The sequence below is a fragment of the Camelus bactrianus genome, chromosome 2 (genome assembly GCF_048773025.1).
Source record: "Camelus bactrianus isolate YW-2024 breed Bactrian camel chromosome 2, ASM4877302v1, whole genome shotgun sequence".
Lineage (NCBI taxonomy): Eukaryota > Metazoa > Chordata > Mammalia > Artiodactyla > Camelidae > Camelus > Camelus bactrianus.
The window spans coordinates 87,248,139-87,263,769 of NC_133540.1; the positions used below are offsets into that span (position 1 = coordinate 87,248,139).

At 42.9% G+C, this 15,631-nt stretch overlaps 1 protein-coding gene across 2 annotated transcripts in view; it reads left to right on the top strand.

Annotated features, from left to right (window-relative positions):
* Positions 1-662: 662 nt before the first annotated feature.
* Positions 663-15,631, top strand: part of FAM47E (family with sequence similarity 47 member E) — a 28,945-nt gene continuing 13,976 nt past the window's right edge. The window contains exons 1-4 of one of the 2 annotated variants that reach the window (XM_074345527.1): positions 663-983; positions 5,162-5,531; positions 7,776-7,906; positions 14,690-14,795. In XM_074345527.1, the coding sequence (XP_074201628.1) occupies positions 910-983; positions 5,162-5,531; positions 7,776-7,906; positions 14,690-14,795 (681 nt within the window). In that variant the 5' untranslated portion in view covers positions 663-909. Of the gene's footprint in view, positions 984-5,086; positions 5,532-7,775; positions 7,907-14,689; positions 14,841-15,631 lie in introns of both variants that reach the window. The other variant, XM_074345532.1, reaches the window with a different exon arrangement.

Sequence of the window (15,631 nt, forward strand, 5' to 3'; positions counted from 1 at the left end):
TTAACAGGTGCCCAAAGGTGAAGCTAATTTATTCCCAGAGACTTCGAAGAGAAGATTCATCTTCAAATGACTACAAAAAGTATCCCACCATGACACACACAATTTAACTGCAATAATTTGGGGAGGGATGTTTTTGCTTCACTTCCTTTAGAAGCAACGCTTCCTATTTCAATCAAGAACACCAGAAGTAGCAAGAGAACTCAGCAAACCCAAAGTACATCCCCATGCAATCCATATTTACGTGGGCATCTGCCTATCAGAGCCAACAAGATGGCAATTTCATGGCTGAGGTGTCGAGGCAAAAGAATCAACACAAGGGCTGGTGAGTGTCGAGGCAAAAGAATCAACACAAGGGCTGGAAGGGACTCTGGAAAGCAGCTGGTGACGAGCTAGACACCACTAAGCAGCGCTCGATTTACAGAGGCGGTGAGGCTCACGGAGTGCCAGGATTTCCAGAAAAAAAATCCGGACTAAAAGGCCTTCCCAACATTAGAAATCAGGCTATTCCTCTCCCTCCCTTTCCACTCTTGCTCTTTCTCCAGCGGCTTTCATCCTTTCTTCAACAACACATTTTTTGAAACAGTAGTGAGCAGAAAAAACAATGAACAAGCCTTTCCAACAGATTAAAACAGAATTAAACCAAGAACCTGATCCTTCGCGCTTCCCCTACCACGATCCACGCCCCGGGCGCTGGTTAGAAGGCTAGGGTGCGCCGCGGTTGCAGGGCGCAGGGGCGCCCAGGGGCCGCGTGTTCTCCGGGATCAGCCAGATTGCGCGGGGGGGGGGGGGGGGCGCCTGGGCTGCTCCGCGCTCCAGGCGAGTCTGGGCAGAGCACAGCTCCGCGGTCTCCTAGCGACCCGAGGGCGGGGAACACGCACCACCGGGGACCGGGTGGGCAGCCGGGGCACCATGGCTGACCGCGGGCGGCTATTCCCGCCCGCGCCGCGGGCCCGGGTGCCGGTGGCGGTGGACTGCAGGCCCTGGTAAGCGCGCGCCCGGGGGAAGGTGCATCCTGCCCGTGCCGCGTGGGGGCGCCAGCACCCTGTGCTCGCGGGGGTTGGGGGCTGAGGGGTGGTCATGGAGGGCCTGGCGGCCTTTCCTCCTCCGGGTCCCCGCACTTAAATGATCATAATATAAAATAACCAGCTCGCGACCCTCCTCGCTGCCAAGGACAATTTTTTTCTGTTATCCTCACACCCCCCCACCCACCCCCCACCCCCGCCAGGGGATGTAGATTAACATACCTATTCCGGATGGGAAAGTGATGGTCACAGTCCTCTGCGGAGGCTAGTTTAGCCGGCGACCCAGCCTTCTTCGGTTAGACAGCGGGATCCTCCATCCAGTGTGAGGGGTCTGCTGCGCTTGAAGCCTTTGGCCACCTAGTTGGTGACTGTGGCCGAGTCGAGCCCGTGTCTAGGGAGTGCCTGAGTACTGGGGTGGTCTGCTGCCGTTCTGAATGGTTAGTGGCAGCGCCACAGGGAAAGAATTCGAGGCTTTTTGTCTTTGCTGATTCCTTGAGCTATTTATGAGAACGGAATTCGGCTCTCTTGGAGGGAGCACGATATGGTGGTTCAGATTCCAAAGTCTAGATCAGAAAGGCAGGAGTTGATGGCCAGTTCTCCTCTTGTTTGCCTGGTGACTCTAGGCAAGTTAGTTGCGCTTTCTGGGCTCAGTTTTCTTAACTGTAAAATGCGGACAATAAAAGAAATCAGCTTTATAGGATTGTTGTGAACCTTAACCAGCACAGCACATGTAAAGCAGTTACTGCCACATATATGCACATGCACATATACATGTTAGCAATTGTGAACTCTTTGAAAACCTCCCCACCCCATTTTCAAACTTTTTGTTTTGAAATAAGTATAGATTCACAAGAAAGTGCAGAATTAGTGCAGAGGTCCCATGTACCTTTCCTCCAGTTGCTTCCAGTGGTACCATCTTGCATAAGGATAGCACATTACCAAAGCAGATTTCCTGGCACATATGGAAGACTATAGATTTTACTTGAATTTCACCAGTTTTTACTTGTACGTGTGTGTGTGTGTTGTGTGTGTGTGTGTATGTGTGTGTGTGTGTGCATGTGCGCGCGTGTAGTTCTGCAAAATACTGTCATATGTATAACATCGAGATATAAAACTGTTTCCTCACCACAAGGGAACCACTTCATGCTACACCTCACCATCACTCATTTTCCTCCCCACAACACTTGGCAACCACTAATTTGTTCTCCATTTCTGTAATTTTGTTCTTTTGAGAATGTTAGATAAATAGAGTAATACAGTATAAAACTTCTTGAGATAGGCTCTTTTTCATTCAGCATAAAGCCCTTGAGAGCCATCCAAGACATTGTGTGCATCAATAGTTCATTTTTACAACTGAGTAGTATTTCATGGTATGGATGTACCACAGTTTGTTTATCTATTCATCTGTTGAAGGACATTCAGGTTGTTTCTAGTTTATTACACATAATGCTACTATTAACATTTGTGTACAGGTTTTTGGGTGAACATAAGTTTGCATTTGTTCAGGATAAATGCCCAGTACTCTTTTGCTATTCTTAAAGATGGCAGTATTGATGTATCATATAGTGACTGTGAAAATAGTCAATGTTTAGAAAAAAATGTTTGAGTTTTATTTTCTAGGTCAAGCAAAATTTTTCATGAACTTAACAGAATGCAGAGAGGTAAGTTTATCAGCTGTGAGAGGCAAAGTGGGGTAGTGGGAAGCCCTCCAGCCAGACTATTGCTTTATTCACTTCTTTGGAACTCAGTTTTCTCACTGCAAAGTGAGGAAGGTGGACTAGATTTCTTTCAGTGTTTCTACCAAATCTAACATTCTATGAGGCTTGAGTTACCTGCCACACTGTCCCCATTTTGAGTTGTATGACTCTGCTTAAGTAAAACTATTGGTTATCAGATTTGATTTTATGAAGTGCTTGGATGTTTGAATTAGTTGTAAATGTGTGGAAAACAGACTTTGTAAAAGTATTTAATACTGTGGAGGGTAACTTGCTAATAGGTCATGCTGAGTGGGTCATCAAATCTCAAGGTTAGATGGAATTTCAACATCCCCACCACTTAGCTACTTAAGAGTGATTTGTTAATTGCAAAGAGGAACTTTTCATAAATTCATGTTTTTGTGTCCTTTCATCCAGATCTTCACAGTAGAGATGGATTAAGCCCTTAAAACACACATGTGTATGCACAACAAGCAAGAAGTTTCTAGGACTCACAAGAAAAGAATAGGGATCAAGCTGGAATCTCTTAAAAATGTTTTGTGCCTCTAAGGATGAATACAGCAAGGCGCAGATTTGGTGTAACGAGTCATTATAGATGAAAGGGGCCTGGAAGTGGAAAAGACTTCAAGGAAAGACACCAATACTATAGTAATATCTGACTAGGGCAGTGTGATGTATTAGGACAATGAGTGACCTGCCATTAAGGTGCTCAGTTTCCAAGTCCTGACCTTGGCAATGGCTGGATATATTAGATTATCTAGGAACTGCTCTCATTTTCTTTCCTATATTCCCAGCTACCTCTTCCATCTTGTCTTAATGCTAACTATTCAGTGCAATCAGGGGCCTGATGAGTAAAGAAATGATGAAGCAGGCAATAGGGAGTGGTGGAGACTGTGACTAAGAGAGGACAGGACTTGTCTAAAGATGGCAGTCATGATACCAATTGTGGCTCCATAGAAAGGTAGACTCAGTGTTCCCAGAGTTCCTGATTTTTGTTCCAGACTGTTTATGTGAACTTTTTTATATGTCAGAAATTCTAGTGTAGTGGTTAAACACCATTCTCCAGAATCACACTACCTGCATTAAAATCCCAGCTCTCCCATTTCTTAGCTGTCAGACCTTTGACAAGTGTTTGCTTTGTTTTTGAGCTTCTTTGTGCCTCCATTTTCTTATCTGTAAATGGGGATAATACCGGTACCTACTTTGTCAGATTGTTTTGAGATTTAAATAAGTTAATATATGTAAAACACTTAGAATGGTGCCTGTTAGAAAGTTCTCAATACATATTAACTATTATGATTCTTCTTAAAACACAAAGGGGACAAACAACAGGCTTCTGGGCCTGATGCAGCCCACAAACAGCTAGTATGCACCCTATGACCCACCCTGAGTTTAGAGGAGAAACTGAGGCCCACAGAGGTTAAATGACGTGTGAAGGTCATTCAGTTAGTTAGGGTTGAATTGTCACCAGGAACCAGCTTCTTCCCACTGCACTGTGTCCCTTTAAAAGATAAGAAAGCATCCTAGGAGGGGCCCCAGCTTGTGAGTATCCTTCACAAAGAGAATGGATAGATGGACGGTGGAGATAGTAGTTGATAATAATGGATTAGATTTACACATAGTGACACAGATGGTCCTTTATAATATCATGCTTGGTAAACAAGTAACAGAGTAGTGCCATTTACATAAATTAAGAATACACGTCAGAGAAAACTCTACTTTGAAAAGATACATGCACCCCAATGTTCATAGCATGTTCATAGCAGCAGTATTTACAGTAGCCAAGACATGGAAGCAACCTAACTGTCTACGACTGGATAAAGAAAATATGGTATGTACATATACAATGGAATACTACTCAGCCATAAAAAAGAATGAAATAATGCCATTTGCAGCAACATGGATGGATCTGGAGACTGTCATTCTAAGTGAAGTAAGCCAGAGAAAGAAATAGCATATGATATCACTTACATGTGGAATCTTAAAAAAAATGACACAAATGAACATATTCACAAACCAGAAATAGATTCACAGACATAGAAAACTATGGTTACCAAAAGGGAAAGGAGGGAGGGATAAATTTTAACATATACACACTACTGTATATAAAATAGGTAGAGAACAGGGTCCTACTTTATAACACAGGGAACTATATTCAGTATCTTATAATAACCTATAATGGAAAAGAATCTGAAAGAGAATAGACCTATGTATTTATATAACTCAATCACTTTGCTGTACACCTGAAGCTAACACAACAAAGAAATAAAACAGGAGACTAGTTATAATGTGCCATGAATCAACCTTCTCCTCATGACCCTCTTCCCCCACCTCTCCTCCTCAAAACAGGTGAAGGCCAGCCTCCTCACAATCTCCTCCCACCTGACCCTTGTGGTCCATACCTCAGGGCATGTTGCCTTTCAGGTACAAAGAGAATCTGCCTTCTAAGAGCTTCATGAAGCACAAGAGCGGGCTGACGTGTCCCACCTCCCTGAACAGCCGGCAGTGGAGGTTTGTGAGAACGGGGCTGGATGACTTCAGGAAAGGCTGCCCGCCTTGCGAAGATCCGATCACCCGGGGCCTGGCGGAGGGCTTTCTCCCCAAGATTTACCACAGAGCTCCCCGACCTACCCCAAAGAGGAGGCACAACATGCTGCCCAGGGATGCAGCCCTGTGTTCCAAGCTCTCGCCAGCCCAGCAGGCACGGAAGGCATTCCTGGTGGACGTGGAGGCCCAGCTGACCCCACACCCCTTGGCTCTCTACCCAGATCTGGAAGAAGACATGCCTGCAGAGGTGACCTGTCCCAGGGTTGTGGGCAGGCTTCAGTGGGGCCTGGAGAACATTGCTCCTTAGATGCCTGAGGAGTTCCCTCCTGGGGGATCATATTTATAGGGTGGAGAGGATGATGAATGTCTCCCGGGGGTGAGGGTTCTCCTGGGGTTTGGAGCAGCCTTCCTCTCTCTGCCCCCAGGAAATACAAATGGCAGCAACACACCCGCGGTTCCCTGTGCTTCCTGTGATGCTGTCCGACTCATAAAGTCCCAGCAAACCAGACATGTTTGACTTCTTTACCCCTGAAGTTCAACTGGTCTGCTTAGGAATTGTTCAGTCTTGCTTCTGTCACTTCAGCCTGGTCTTAGGAGGTGTCCATAGAAATTATTAACTGATGGACAGAAGGCACATGAGCACCTGAAATGTTACCAGGAAATTCACCAAACTGTCAGGACTAGGGCTGGGCAGCAGCAGCTCCATTATGTCACCAACGTCCCAGGCATTTTTTAACTTTCAGTTCCAATATCCTTAGCATGTGTCTCTTGTCCTTATAGCTCAAAATGGCTTCCACACCTGTAGGCATCTGGGGGTGTTTTGGTCTCTTTTTCAAACAAGAAGGGGAAGGGGCAAAGGTTAAAGCCGGCTGATGCTGTCTTTTAATTAGGCAAAGAATAGCTTTCCCAGTAAACATCTCATTCAGCGGACTACTCCCAGCTGCTAGGGAGTCTAGAAAATGGAGTTTCCTGGTTGGGCATTGCAGCACTGAACAAAATCTAAACAAAATTTTGTTAGATTTAAGTAAAGTGGACAGAATGGATATTGGGCAGGGAACTAATGGTGCCTTCTACCCTCCCCCGGCCCCACTTCCACAGTCAGTTCCATGTCAGCGAGCGTGACAGTTGTTGGGAAGGTCAACTCCTCTGCTCAAAGCTTCTCACTCCGAGTGAAGTCGTTGCCGTGGTCTGAAATGCCCTGCGTGTCCTGCACTCTACCCAGCCCCTGCTTTGCTGCCTCACCAACCTCACTGCCCACTCCTCTGCCGTCGCTCACCCTGGGGCAGCCACTCTGGCCTCCTGGCTGCTCTGCAGACATGAACAAGCTTGTCCAGTTCAGGTCTCAGTTCCTGTGTCTGGAGCACTTGCCCCCAGAAGTCTGCCTGGCTCACCGTCACTGCCTTCAGCTCTTTCCTCAAATATTTCCTAATTGGAGAGGCCTGTATAAAACAACATTTCCCTTCTCCCTTCGTCCTCTATCCCTTACCATGATCTATTTCCATCAGAGCCGTTGCCAGCACTGGGCTCCTCGCTAGAATAAAAGTTCTATAAGGGCAGGGCCTTTCCAGGGCAGGGATTTAACTGTGTCTTTCACTGTGTGCCACCAAAACCTGGCATATGGTAGACACTCAGTAAATATTTATGGATAATGAATGAATGAATGAATGAATGAATGATCAGTGTCAGGGAAGCCTATAGAAAGGACAACTGGAATTTCTAGTCAATGATTTGCCCCCTGGGGCTTTCCTTCACTGCCTCATTCAGGCCAGAGCTTTTGAGTCCGTGACAAAGGGATTGTTAGCTCTCATCCTTAGAGGGTACGTGGGATTGTGGCTCTTATGCCCACGTCTGACCCCCTCAAATAGACGTGTTGGCTTCCTTCTGAAGCAGGATCTCTTCTTGTGGTGCTATGATGCCAACAGCAGCTGTAGATGCAAATTTCACCCAGAAAAACAACACCTCTTTTTTCATGATTCCAGCAAAATTCCGTAACCCAATTTCCCTGGGTATCACTTAGGTCTTGTACCTATTCCTAAGCCAGTCACTGTGGGCCTGACTGGCTTGGCCAACCTGTGGACTGACCTGTGGAGCAGTCAGGCCACTTCAGACCACAAGGGCTGAGAGTGGAAGGAGAGGAGATTCTCCAAAGAAAAAATCTAGATACTGTTACTCGTAAGAGGAAGAACGGATGGCGGGCAGTCAAGACTCAGAAATCCTCTTGAGGCACCTTCCTCAGCTGGGGTCGAGGGGGCCCAGAGGCAGTGTTCCATCAAGAGGAGATAGAACTTCAGTAAACGGCTGCAAAGCCAATGTCTAAGTGATGGACGTTTACCAGCAGCAATCAGCATGGTACTTGCACTGAAATTGTTGAATGGCTTTGACCAACTGGAAAGGAAAAGCAAAGGAGCGAGTAGACCTGTTCTGTGTCAGAATCAAGGGACCCCATTTTCAACACATCTTTCTCCCCTCCAACGCTGTTTTCTGTTTGCAGCTCCTATTAAAGGTGCTGGACATGCTGGATCCTGAACAGAAGCTGGAGGACACATGGGCTTATTGTCAAGGCATCACGAAAAGAGTGAAGGAACCTACAAAACTTTTTAAAAAACGTTCTACCCTGGAACCGTAAGTATCGTTCGTAACCTCTCACTCATTCCTGTCCTCTAATGAAACATTCTAGTAGAGATCTTCCTTGACTTACAGTGGGTTATATCCTGATAAAGCCATGGTAAATGGAAAACATCCTAAGTCGAAAATGCATTTAACACACCTAACCTACCAAACCACATAGCTTAGCCTGGCAAACCTTAAACATGCTCAGAACACTTACATTAGCCTACAGTTGGGCACAGTCATCTAACATGAAGCCTACTGTATAATAAAGTGTTGAATATCTCAAGTAATTTATTGAATACTGGACTGAAGGTGAGAAACGGGACGGTTGTGAGGATCCAGAATGGTTGGAAGTATGTTGGCTGTTTCCCCTCGTGATCATATGGCTGACCTGGAGCTGCAGTTCACTGCCTCTGCCCAGCATCAGGAAGGAGTACCATTACTGCGTATTGCTAGCCTGGGAAAAGATCCAGATTCAGAATTCGAAGTACATTTTCTGTTGGATGAATGTTGCTTTTGCACCATTGTGAAGTCAAAAAATCATTAAGTTGAACCAATGTAAGTCAGTGACTACGTTTATCATCTCAAAGCTTCTCATCTTTAGACTATTTTGGGAATAATTAAGAATCTTTAAAATGACTAAGAGGAGCAAATTGACTAAGTTCTCAAGGAGGAGGGAAAGAGCCTTGGGTCCCACCCTGAATAGTGTTTATTTCGGAAATGGATATGAATTATCCGACAATGCAGCAAAAATGGCTGTGTCCATGTGACTCTAGAACAGTTGAGAAAAGAGAAAAACTGCAGGAAACCCGATTGATTGACCCCCAGGGGCATTTTGAATTATCTGTAGCAGAAGCCTATTTAGCATGATTGGAATCAGTAGTCAGTTGAATAACCAAAAAAAAAATTAATAGAGGGAATTATGGAAGATGATATTTAAGTACTTGACACATTTTTATTTTACCCTGGTCTTACCTTTATTTTACCTTGCTGGTCTTTTACTATAAATCCTTTTTTTTCTGCAGTGTGGGTCTGCTGCTTGGAGTTCCCAGTCATCATTTTTTTGCATAAACTACATCAGTAATGCCACCTTCATTGAACCTTTCCAAAGAACCAAGCTTAATTTTCATCGAAACAACCCTTTTGTATCATACTCTCATTTCCCCCATTCACGTTTAATTTAAAATGTAAAGGCAATGATAAGTATACTCAATACAAACAGATTTGAGCTATGCACTTGACTTTTGAAATTAATGGCGTCACGGGCGGGCACTGAAGAGTGTGGGTGAACTGGAGACCAGCCCATCCTCAGCACCCAGACAACTTATCAGAGATTTGCTAGCCACAAGAGTTACCTTCATGGAGGTGGACGGAGAGAGGATCCACTGATTAAATTATACATGTTGGTTAGGGTGAGCCCCAAGGTGGCAGGAACCCCACTGTTCTGGCCCCTCAGTGTACCCCTGGTAAATCTGGGGAGAACAACTGGGCACACCCATCTCAGTGCCCTTCTACTGGGAAGCAAGATGGCCCAGAGAAGCACAAATTCTCCTCTGCTCCTTCCTTCTTGAGGGGAGCCCCACCCTGGTCCACCCCGCTGGGACCTGGGTAGGACAGTCTGCCTATTTCTGGGTTTCTGTTAGCAAGTCCTCTTGGACCTGAGCCCAGGTACTCCAATATGGCTGCTGCCAGTAATAAAGGTAACATTTTGGCTTTTGTCTTTGCTCTTTGTATTATTTTTCAGTGCTCAGAACGTGGGTGGGGAAGAGGAAGGAGTGTTATAAGTAGGGGGTCCCCTTGGAGACTCCAACAGTGTGAGTCAGTGTGGTCCTGTGAGCATCTTTGAATTCTTGACCCTCAGGGAACCATTGGCTAGTTCTCTCTATGTGAAAAGACCAACAGTACTTTCTAAGCACCTACTGTGGGTCATGGGTAATGCTATGTTCTGAGGACACAGTGATAAACAGGTTAGGACCCCTGTCCTCGTGCCGATCATAGACTGGTGTGGAAGAAAGCATGAAATACCAGGGGCATGAGTCTTTGTTCACAAAGCCATATGTTTGTAAAATACTACTTTTCTTTTATTTCTACTTATAGCTGACCTGAAGCCCTCATCCCTCTGAACAGCAAACATTCAATCATGGTCATTATTTTAGCGTAAGAAAGTGGGATAGGTCTCCAGTAATTATGGGAATGATATTTAACTTCTTTCTGGTCTTTGGGACTCTTCTTTCCCTCAATTCTTGCTGCTTTTGCTGCACTCTATACCCTACCCCTCTCTTCCCATCCCATCCACAACACCTACATAATTACTTCAATGACCTTGGGTTTCTATACAATATAGGATCTGCCTTTAACTTAGGCAGTGAAGTCAATCTAGCAAAAATCTCCAGGGCAAGAAATTTCAAACTAATGGGTCATCTACTTAAAAGGAAAGAAGGTAAACGTATAGAAGAAATGAACAAAATTAATGTGTTAATAAATGATTGTACCACAAAAATCAATGTATAATTATATAACGGTGAGTTTTTCTATCAGTCGTCTTCTTAGGTTCCTATGGCTCCTGTACAAAGTAACACAAACTGAATGGCTTAAACCACATAAATTTATTATCGTACAGTTTTGGAGGCCTGAAATCTGAAATCAGCAATACTGTGCAGAAATAAAGTATTGGCAGGGCCATGTTCCCCTCCTGGTGGCTGCTGGCATTACTTGGAGTGTGGCTGTATCACTCCCATCTTCAAGGGAAGCATCTTCAAGTCTCTCGCTGCTCTGTCATCACCTTCTCCTTGGTGTGCCTGTCATTCTTCCTCTGCCTCTCTCTTATAAGGACACTGCAATGGCACTTAGGTCCCACACTGATAATCCAGGATATTCCCATCAGAAGCTCCTTAATGTGATCATACCTATAAAGACTCTTTTTCCGAATAAAGTAACATTTACAGGTTCCAAGGATCAGCACATGATCTCTTTGGGAGCTACTATCAGCCTCTCACTGATATGAGGTAATATCTCCCATCTTAAAAAAAAACAAACTGTCTTTGACTATTCAGTCTTTTCTTCACTTTAGAGCAAAGCTCCTTGAAAGAGGTATGTGCACTCACTTCCTCTTTTCATTCTTTCCCTGAACTCACAGCAATCAGCACTCCACTGGATCTCCCCTTGGTCAAGATCACCACTGACCTCTATGCTACCTAATCAGTTCTCAGTGATCACCATTTGGTGTATCAGTAGCAGTGGACACAGTTGGTGATGTCTTCTTTCTTGAAACACTTTTCCACTTGGCCTCTGGAGCATCCTCTTTCTTGGTTCTCCTTCTGCTTCATGGCTCTCTCCCTAGTTTTCTTTGCTGGTCCTCCCTCACCTTCCATTTAACCTTGGAGCGCATCAGTCTCTGACATCTTCTTTTCTGCATGTTTACACACACCTAAGTGACCTCATCCAGTCCATCTATGTGTAGATGTTTAACATTTGCACTTGAATTGGCATCTCAGACTCGACAAGTCCAAATTGAACTCTTGATTTCTTCCCCAAACCTACTCTGTCTTCTTCAGATCAGTAAATAGTAACTCCATTTTTCCCTGGCTTAAAAAAATTTTTTTTTTAAATTGAAGTATAGTCAATTTACAATGTTGTGTCAATTTCTGGTGTACAGCATAGTGTTTCAGTCATACATATATATACATATTCCTTTTCATATTCTTTTTCATTATAGGTTACTACAAGATATTGAATATAGTTCCCTGAGCTATACAGAAGAAACTTGTTGTGTATCTATTTTATATAGAGTAGTTAGTATCTGCAAATCTCAAGCTCTCAATTTATCCCCCCACCCACACTTTTCCTCCTGGTAACCATAAGTTTGTTTTCTATGTCTGTGAGTCTGTTTCTGTTTTATAAATAAGTTCATTTGTGTCCTTTTTTAGATTCCACATATAAGTGATATCATAAGGTATTTTTCTTTCTCTTTCTGACTTTCTTCACTTAGAATGACAGTCTCCAGGTCCATCCATGTTGCAGCAAGTGGCATTATTTCATTCTTTTTTATGGCTAAGTAGTATTCCATTGTGTGTGTGTGTGTGTGTACGTACATACATATACTTCTTTATCTATTCATCTATCGATGTAACATTTGGGTTGTTTCCATGTCTTGGCTATTGCAAATAGTGCTGCTTTGAATACTGGGGTGCATGTATCTTTTCCAGTTAGAGTTTTCTCCAGATATATGCCCAGGACTGGGATTGCTGGATCATATAGCAAGTCTAATTTTAGTTTTTAAAGGAATCTCCATACTGTTTTCCATAATGGTTGTACCAAACTACATTCCCACCAACAGTGTAGGAGGGTTCCCTGTTCTCCACACCCTCTTCAACGTTTATCATTTGTGGACTTTTGAATGATGGCCATTCTGACTGGTGTGAGGTGGTACCTCATTCTGTGGCTTTTGAAACAATAGTTGTGACCTGCCAACAAATCCTAATGGCTTTACCTTTGAAATAGATGTAGAATTTCACCTCTTCTACTACTGTCAGTCTATTCCAAGATTCTATCATCTCTTGCCTGCACTATTGGAATAGTTTACTGACTGTCTCGGCCTCCACCCAGCCTTCACCCTCTACTTCAATCTATGTGTTGCACAGTAGCTAAAGTGATTCTGTAAAACATTTAAGTCAGATAGTGTCAGTCCTATGTCAAACTTTCCAATTGCTTACTTGGAGTAAAATCCAAAGTCCTTACACTTTCCTCTGAAGTCCCTTATGATCAGGTTCCTGTTACATCTCAAGCCTCATTCTCTACTACTCTATCAGTCACACTCCTCTTCAGTCACACTGGCCTCTTTGTGTTTCTTGTACACACTTGGCACCTACCTCAGGGCCTTTGCATGTGCTGTTCTTGTCTTCCCAGTATCTGTGTTGTTTGATATCTACATGGTTTGTTCCCTTTCTTCTTTTGGGTCTGCTCAAATATCACTTTAGTAGAGAGGTGTTTTCTGTATAAATAAAAAGCCTCCTGTCATCACTCTATATTCTTCCTGCCCCATTTTATTTTTCTTTATATCACTTATAATCACCTAGTATTTATTTGTGTACCTCTTTCCTATCTGTTTCTCCCCACTCAATTGTAAGCTCTATGAGGGCAGGGTCTTAATTTTATTCACAACTGACTCCTAATGCCTAGAATAGTCCCTGATACATAGTTATTGCCTAATAAATGTTTGAATCGATGGATGGATGAGTTAATATATGGGTGTTATGAATAAAAGGCACTGTGTGCTCTGTGTAATGTGTGTGCTCTGGGGACAGGCTCCCTGAGGAAGGGAGGTATGTGGGCGACATAAGGGCGATGAGGGATTGGAGAAGGCGCTGCAGTCAGATGGAACATGTACATGGGCAGAGGCCCTGTGGCTGGATGGGAGCGTGATAAATTCATGGAACTGAGAGAGGGCCACTACAGCTGGAACTCAGAGAGTAAGGAAGAGTGGAAGTTCCAGAAGCATCTGGAAAGACAGGCAAGGAACAGGTGATGAAGAGCCTTGAAAACTAAGACTTAGATCTTGGAGGAGTTACTTGGAGTTAGTTACCTGGAGGAGTAACAAGAAGCTATTGAACACAAGAATTTATACCTGAATGTCCATAGCAGCATTATTTACAATAGCCGAAAAGTGGCAACACTCCAGTGTCCATCAACTGATGATGGATAAACAAAATGCAGTCTAGCCACACAATGGAATATTATTCAGCCATAAAAAAGGAATACACTACTGACACATGCTACAGTATGTGTGAAACTTGAAAATATTATGCTAAGTGAAAGAAGCCAAATACAGAAGATCATATATTATATGGTTCCATTCAGATAAAATGTCCAGAATAGGCAAATCCTTAGAAACAGAAAGTAGATTAGTGGTTTTCAGGAGAAGAGAGAATGTGGGGGATGATAAGTGACTGTTACTGGTGATGGGGCTTTTTTGTTGGTGATGAAGATGTTCCAGAATTAGGTAGTGGTGATGGTTGCACAACTCTGTAAATGTATGAAAGCCACTGCATTGTATACTTTGAAATGGTAAATATTATGGTATGTGAATTTTACCTCAATTTTTGAAGAGAAGCTATTGAAGAGGCTTAATCCAGGATGAAGCGTAGTGGCATTTGAGAAGACCAGATTTACATTTTGAAATAACATTTTAGGTCACAGTGTAGAGAATGGATTAGGGATGGGCTGTCAGGGCCTTAAGAGAAGATGCAGAGACACCAGCAAGGAGCCTTTTGCAACAGTTCAGAGGAGAGTTTAAAATCTACCAGATTTATTCATGGGATGGATTCTAGGGCTGAGGGAGAAAGAAGTCAAGCATGTCTATTTGTCAAGATTGTCTAAGGTTTCAGCAGATTCCAAGAGCTGTAATTTGGGTTTTTACCTGGCATATTAGTAAATGGTACTCATAAGTTTTAAAAAAATCAACTTACCATGATAAAGAGCTGTATAGGTTTTAATTGTTCTAAATAATTTTGATATAATTGTCTGTTTTTTTTAATGGAGGTACCAGGGATTGAACCCAGGACCTTGTGGATGCTAAGCATGTGCTCTACCACTGAGCTATACCTTCTCCCTATACTTGTCCTTATGATATTGATAATGAGAATATGATCTTTGAAAAATTAAATAACTTGGATGAGCTTGCAAGAGACTGCTAGAAATACTTGCATTATGATCTCCTTTCTCCAAGACGCTATTTATAATCCACTTGGATTCATAGTGTCTTATATTGTAATTCTTTGATGATCTCATTATTTTTAGTCCCAAGAAGACTCCTATGTCACATTCAGGCCAATGGCTTTATGAAGAAAAGAAGCCAAGTGAAACAGATTTGCTCCACAAAGATGGTCCGCTTCTCCACGAAAATGTGCGTAAAGGAGTTAGTGATTTCTGCAACTGGGCTACTACTTTTGTAAGTTAGTAGTAATACTTACAATCTACTTTTTAAAGTCAAGATTAAAATTGCTTTTGTTAAAAACAGTGTTTGAATATAAACTAAGTCAAAAAGTCATAAAGGAATATTTTGACTTTCCCATCATTTAAAATAGATTTTTTTTTTTGCAGATGAAATTTCTGCAAAGTTCGAAGCTTGCAGCCAGTGTTTGAATGTTTATTGCTCATATGTCACATTGCTGTTGTTTCATGTATTTTTTAAGTGACTCTCTTTTCCTCCCCTAGCTTTACTGAGATCTAATTGACATGTAACATTGTGTAAGTTTAAGGTATAGTGTGATGATTTGATACATGTATTATTGCAAAATGATTACCACAAAAAGGTTAGTTAACAAATCCATCACCTCACATAATTACCTCTGTGTGTGTGTGTGTGTGTGTGTGTGTGTGTGTGTGTGTGTGTGTGTGTTGGGAACATTGAAGATTTACTCTCTTAGCAACTTTCAAGTATATAATACAGTATTATTAACTATAGTCATTATACTGGACATTAGATTCCCAGAACTTATTCATCTTATAAGTGGGAATGTGTACCCTTCAGGTGCCATCTCTCCATCTCTCCCACCCCACTGTTTCATAGTTTAATTTTTCATTTCAGTGTCTGGACCTTCTTTTCTCTCTGTCCTTCACTCCTTCCTTAACTCATTTTTCTGTTATATTTATCGATAAGGACTTGGGCAGCTGTGCTTGACTACAGCCTTTACAAAAAGTATCTGACATGAAGAGACTTATGACTCGGTTATCAAGTTC